This window comes from Tiliqua scincoides, chromosome 3 (assembly GCF_035046505.1).
Source record: "Tiliqua scincoides isolate rTilSci1 chromosome 3, rTilSci1.hap2, whole genome shotgun sequence".
Taxonomy (NCBI): Eukaryota; Metazoa; Chordata; class Lepidosauria; order Squamata; family Scincidae; genus Tiliqua; species Tiliqua scincoides.
In genome coordinates, this window is record NC_089823.1 from 236,600,248 (window position 1) to 236,607,036 (window position 6,789).

Sequence of the window (6,789 nt, forward strand, 5' to 3'; positions counted from 1 at the left end):
AGAATGCCTAGCCAGGTATTTGCCTTCCTTGCGTTACTTGGCAATGCTGCTGTTGTAAGCGGAACATTAGTTGCCCCTGTGTGCCTTCCTGTTTCCAGGAAGCAGGCACAGGGTGGACTGGGTTCAAACGATTCTCTTGCATCTGCTGCCACCTTAGGAGTGACAGCAGGAAACCCATTGCAAGATGGGAGCAGTAGGTCACATGGTCTGCCTGCAAAAGCTCCCAATGCAAGGATCTCAAATAGCAGCTTCTGGAAGCCCCCTTTCCCTGAGAGCTGCTCCAGGAGTACTTTAGAGGCTGCCTTCTACAGAGTGAGACCAGTGGTTCCTCTGGCCTAATCTTGCCCAGTCTGAGTGGCAACACTTCTCTGAGGACTCAGATAAAGGTTTTTCCCAGACCTTCCACCTGCAATCCTTTTTTTTTTTAAACTAGGGAGATGGCAGGGATCCCAAGCCAGTAATGGGCTAGAGACAGATTTGCTTCCCTGCACGTGTATGTAAGCTTGTTGTTCTATAGTAAAAATTAGCTTTACAGAGTAAAAGGGTGAAGTGGAGGTTGTGAAGGCCAAATCCTGCCTGTTCTAGTGACTGCTTCTCTCCCTGTGCTGCTCTGGAAGAGTGAAAAATGGTTGGTTTCTTATGAACTCTCAGCATCTTCTCTCCAAGTAATCTCCATTTATCTGACTGCAGAGTGGCAGTTTTTTTCCTTCCTACTCACTTTACCCATCAGTGAGAAAAAATAGTAGCAATGGAGGTGGCATTAGGCCCGTTCCCTGAGATTTATCTAAAAGCACTTTTGCCGCAGATAGTGATAGCATTTTTATGTTTATTGTGGGTGTCATTAGCAAAGCAGATTTAAGGGAAGATGTGACTGGTAACAATTGGCTTCCCCTTTCCAATCAAAAAATGGCTCTATTAACAGATTTGTGTGCAGCCTGCAAAGTGATGCATTGCCCAGACTTCTTGTAAGCCCTGATTGAGGTGGGTGGAAGTGTTGTTGGTTGTGAGAGCTCCCGGTTTTTTTTTTCCCAGCAGCAGTGCAAGGTGTCAAAATTCTTGGCATCTTGGCCACCAGCAAGGGGAGAGGGCTTCAGGTTGTGGTGCAAGGCAACACCTCTGCCTTGAGAACATGGATAGCTGGGGTCCAGGCTTGGGCTGCCAGTTGGTATGGACAGCAGTGGACTAAGTGCATTGTTGGTCTGAATCATTCAAATGTGGCTTCAGAATGTTGGAAGAGGAGATGATATGTCCTGTATTTGCTGGGCAGGGGGTGGGGGTCTGAGTTCAGTGGTAAGCACATGTATTGCATGCTGAAAGTTCCAGGTTCAGTTACTGACATCTGCAGTCAGAAGGATCTGTCCAGGCTGGGAAAGACTTTCTCTGCAGAGCCCACTGAGCTTAGGTGGGCCGAGTAAGCTGCACGTGTGCATGACATGTTGGTTTGTTTGAGGATTTTAAAATACATGAATCTTATTCATAGTAAACACACAAGCCCTCAACACACAGCAAATGCAAATAATACATAATAATAATAATAATAATAATAATAAACTATTTTTTTTATCCCGCCCTTCTCCCCAGAGGGACCCAGGGCGGACCCAGACATTACACATTATAATGGTCAGACCATTGTGACTAGATGTAGTCATAAGTTACAACCAATTTAAATTGGGTGTTATGAATTTTTAGGACTCTTAATATATAATTGACAGCCAGACTCCAAACTGTAGACCCTGATAGCATAAGCTAGGAATTCTTTGGCATACTATTCATTTGGGTGGTATCAGTAGCTTCCCAGGTTTTCTTAGCCATGCTACTTTATTTGGGAAAAAGCAATAGGAGGGAAGTCTTTTATTATGGCTAACCCATCTACAGTGACTCCAGCAACCAACTCTATTTCTCCGTGTCTGTGAGTTTTGTTGTTTATGCAATGTCATCAGTGTATGTGGGCCTTTACAGAACAATGTGAATTTGCTGTGTTCCATTCAGTACAGAGGATAGCAATAGTGGACAGAGAGCAACAGACCACCGGGGGACAGGCAGAATGGGCGAGACCTGGGATGAATGTGAGCAAATGCTGTGACACCTGCTCAGTCTTCCTGGGCCCCGGAGTCAGCAGTGAAGGGCTTTCAAGTGGACTTTTGCTGCCCCAGGCTGTTTGGGCTGCCCAATGCTTCTACTCTTATGGATGCCATCCTGCCAACAGTGCTTTGCACCTTCCAGACAAGTGCCTTAAAATTGCACACAATTGTCTAAGCTCTTGTTCGGAGTTAAGCCTTTGGTTTGAAGTGCTCGTTTTTGTTTTCTTTTCCTTTTGTGTTTTTGTTTTCTCTTTTTCCCCCCTCTTTTTTTCTTTCCCCTTCTGGCTTGCCAGGGCCTGGGAGGAGTTTCATGGCCTGGTGAACAGCAGCGGTCGCTGAATGAGCGCTCTCCCTCCCTCTCTCACACCCAGGGTAGGGCCTCATCTTTCTTCTTACATGATCATGTGGACTCACCTCTCAGCCAGAGCCTCCCTGGGTCTGCTGCCAGGTGAGCCTATTGGCTCCACAGCCTGGGCACCTCCACTCCTCCCTTGTAGACCGACTTCCTCATGACCAAACTTCTCTGTGAGTTTCAACATTGCACTTAGGTGGCCTTATAAACAAGGCCACAAATGTGACTAGATGCACACATGCAAATGACTAATCTGTGTCAGTCACTTATGGCCTAAAAGGAGGGAAATCCCGTTGGTAAAATGTCCCGTCTGATTGGCTGCAGACCAGCCTTATGGCAGTTAACCAGGCAAATGGATCTTTGTGAGCCTGCATTGATCTCTTAATGTAAATTGGATCTTCTGGCAATGTGGCATCTGCCCCCTTTTCTGACCACGCAGTGCCTGTTGCAAGGCCACTGCGTCACAGGGAGAGGCCTCGTGAGGCTGAGAGGTATGTCTTCAGCTTGCTTATGTTGTGCCGGTGTCAATTGTTAGGGTGGGAAGAGAGCAAGGCCCCCAATTCTGCAAATGCTGCCAGCCCAGCCCAACTTGTGATCCATCAGCCACAAACAAGGGCCCATCCATCAGATGAGGTGATGCAGGTTGCATGAGTGACTGATGGGGGGGCAAGAGGGCAGTCGGTGTAGGGTGCCCTTTACCCTGACTCGGTTGCCGTCATTGCCTCCCTCCAGCCTGCTATGGGGGCAGTCCATAATGATCTACTTTCTGCTTGCTAAAAGCAAGCAGAAAATGGATCACTCCTCCATACCTTGCTCCTGGCAGTTTCTTCAGACACAGAAATGCAGGACTGTGTGAACAAAGGAGCTTCTTCCTTTGGGCCCTCCTCGGAAATCGAATCAGAAGTCCTGCACTTCTGCAGCTCAGGAAAATGCAAGGAGCGAGGTGAGCAGCTCTTTTATTTTTTCATTGTGAAGTGGCGGTGGACTTGCGGCAGCATCAGGTGGCATTCTGGGCTGCACCACCACTGGGCCCACCAATGGCTTGACAAACCTTCCGTTTCTGTAGTCTGCAGGGGACTGCAGAAACAGTGTGGGAGGGGTTTGCAAAGTTGGCAGGCAGTCTGTGGCTGGTGGAATGTTCTCAGCTGGATGGGGCACAAATTTGTGCAGACCAGACTTGACTACTTGAAGCTGGTCTACATTTGCAGTCCTGGGGCGAAGTGAAAGCTGAAGCTGAGAAGGAAGTGGGGTGAGGGAGGCTGGGCTTTCAAGGGAGACCCTCTTAGAAGGCTTGCAGAGACACTAGCTATGGGGGTTGGGTCAAGGGAACAATTCATGGAAGAACTCATGGGGGGCAGTGCCTTTGTGAACCTTGTATCCATGGTCATCCTCACTCTGAGTTGAGGGGTGGCCAGAAGATTGCTCCATAACCCAGGAGCTGGGGCATGTCCCTTGGCCTCTGCAGGGCCCCCTTTCAGCTCTTGTTTTTGTCAGCCCAGTGTCCTTTTACTAGATATCACAGGGTTTTATGAAACTCAGAGCTGGGCTACAAGAGGTGCTGTGTGGCTCGCCCCCATCTCAAGGTCTGTTTCAATGGCTGTTATGGGAATCTCTAGCATTTACCCATTTTGGCTTTGCACAAATATTGGTCAGTAAACTCAGCCTATCAACCCATGCAAAAGTGGGGTCAGTTTATTGGGGTGTGTGTGTGTGTGTGTGTGTGTGTGTGTGTGTGTGTGTGTGTGTGTATGTATGTGTTATGCTGGGCCAGTTTTAATAGGATTGTGATTGAAGTGCTGCCTGTAAGTCATGTTTATTATTAGCAAGGCTTTCCAGTGACTTCCCAAATGGGCCAGTTCCATTTGCCAAATGCCATCCTTGCAAGGGACACATTTCTCTTGAGCTATGGCAATAATGTGGGGTGACTTTACCCACAGAGTGGCCCTAAGCACATTAGAAGGGGCATTCAAGGCGAGAAAGCATCTGGAACCCAGCTCTGCATATGACAAAGCAACCAGGAAGCAGAGATGTTGCTACTTTCCCCTTTCACAGATGTGAACTTGGCATGCTAGCCTTCAGGGGCAATTGTATAGCTGCCCTGGCTCCGGGAGAAGAGATGTTAATCCCTTTCCATTCAACAGAGTGGCTCTGTTTTTGCCCAAGTATTTGCCCAAGGGAGTGCCTGTTTCTTCACTATGCAGGCTTGAACTGGAAGAATCTGGTGGCTGAGCAAAGACTGACAAATTGACATTTTGTTGGATGGGTTTGGACAAGGCAGATGGGCCCCTGGACATCTTCTGGGTTTCTCATGGCCCACTGCTTGGCTGGTCATTGGAAAACCCCTTCCAGTACTGAATCCTCCAGGGGTGTTGGTGCATCTGTGATGCAGCAACAGCAGCAAAAGAAAGGATGGCCTTGCTTTGTGCAAGGCCCTATATAGGCCTTGAGCTATTGCAAGACCTTCATTCATTCTTATAAGTTCCATCTCTAATATATTCATTTATTTAAATTTATTCAAATTTGAAATGTAAATTAATTCTTCTTTTCCCCCTGCCCCCAACACAGTGTCAGAGAGATGATGTGGCCCTCCTGCCAAAAAGTTTGGACACCCCTGAACTAGAGGATTAAATTGCACCAGGCACACACAGTTAACCAAGGCCATAATCTGTGAGGTTAAATGACAAGGAAAGGGCTGAAGAGAATCTCATTTTCCTGCAGAATTTAAGAGAATTGCAAGCAAACACTGAGACTTGGAGGTGGAAGTTCTGGCCATCTGCAGTTCTAATGCTATTGTGGATTACTGGTTGCATGATTCACTTTTTGTCAGGTTTCTGTACCTGTGCGAGTCACTTTTCCATACCTGGAAAAATGTAGCACAGAAACAGGGCACACAACTTGTGGATCCCAGGAATTCACATTTTGAATTTGGGGATTTGTGGGCTTTCTGTGGTTGAGATGCTTTTTGTGTTGCAACTGCTCTGTGTGTGAAGATTCAGGAACATTTGCTACATGGGGGGTGGGGGGCACAACCGAACAGGTTTGGTTTATAAAGCGTCATAGATCAAGCATGGCTGCCTTGGAAATTGCATTTACTAATCTCCTCTCCTTTTTTTTTCCAGGGATAACTCAAGCTTCCGAAATACCAAGATCACATTGTGAGGCAGAGGCGGGAGGTCCGGTGCACAAGTTCCTCCTTTTCAATCTGCCTCAGAAAATGGGGGAGGGTCTCCATGCATCCCCTGTAGTTTCTGCCTGCTGAGGAGGCTGCAGGATTGCCTGGGCCCTAGAGCCCCATGGATGCCTTTTATACCTGCATCAAGGACTGACCTGGCGCCCAACCATCTTGGCTGGCTGAGCAGGTGGCTGTACTTTGCATTCCTCAGCAAAACCCTGGGTGCCTCCGCCTGACCTCCATTCGATTCCAGGGTTCTCCTACCAAGGGCCGTCTTCTGCCCAGGGACTTCCAGTATTACGAATGTCTCCGCCTCCTGCCGCAGAAGCAGCCTGATATTGGCAAGTGCCCCCCCTTTGCCTCTGCCAATAAACAATTAGGCTTCTATTCCCTCCTCCTTGCTGTTGTGTCTTAATACATGAAGGACTGACCTGCTCAGGATCCCTTAATGGGGGAATTGGGATCCCTCCTTGACTCTCAGGCTTCACTGCAGTGACTCTCAGGCTTCACTGCAGTTATACAGGTGAAAACAAACACACTTAAAACGTCTGCAGCTGCTTTTTGCAAAGTCTCCCCAGGCAGCAGACACTGTCACACAAATAGCATCACTGAAGCAAATGTTGTTTGGGCTAATAAACCAGTCGAACCGGATAGGCTTTTAGTGCTGCTGAACTGTGATGGTGCAACAGAATAGGAAGGGGAAGGTGGGGGCAGTGTGTTTGATGTGTGGTGTAACTGGTTGTGTGCCTCAGCATTAGCCAAGGAGAGGGTTTAGACTGTAGAGCAACTTATAAATAGCAGTGTCTGTGGAAAATTGCAGGGATGCTGGGAAAACAGAGAAGGATGCGATTGCTTCATTCATTACCAATGTATGTCCTGTGTTCCTACATCCTACTTTCATGGCCATGACCATCGTATTGTTTGGCAAAAGTGCTGTGCTTTTCCATTTGGCTGCTGGGGAACTGGCATTCCTGCAAGAAGTGTTCCCTTAGAGAAGACACCTGGCCCCCCTGCAGCAAAGCAGGGATGGCAATGGCTGTATTCCAAGCAAGCACATGATGCAAAGGGCTACTTTGGGGGGTAAAGAGCTACTGGGTGACTTCCAGCAGGAAAACCTCATGATGGGAAAGATTTAAGCACCCTGTCTCTGTTGCCGTGCCTCACTGCCTTTAGTTTTAGAAGAA

At 47.9% G+C, this 6,789-nt stretch overlaps 1 protein-coding gene across 2 annotated transcripts in view; it reads left to right on the forward strand.

Annotated features, from left to right (window-relative positions):
• EIF4E2 (eukaryotic translation initiation factor 4E family member 2) overlaps positions 1-5,992 on the forward strand; it is a 28,103-nt gene extending 22,111 nt beyond the window's left edge. The window contains exons 7-8 of one of the 2 annotated variants that reach the window (XM_066620324.1): positions 2,375-2,453; positions 5,553-5,992. In XM_066620324.1, coding sequence (XP_066476421.1) covers positions 2,375-2,420 — 46 coding nt within the window. In that variant the 3' untranslated portion in view covers positions 2,421-2,453; positions 5,553-5,992. The remainder of the gene's footprint in view (positions 1-2,374; positions 2,454-5,552) is intronic. The other variant, XM_066620325.1, reaches the window with a different exon arrangement.
• Positions 5,993-6,789: the final 797 nt, after the last annotated feature.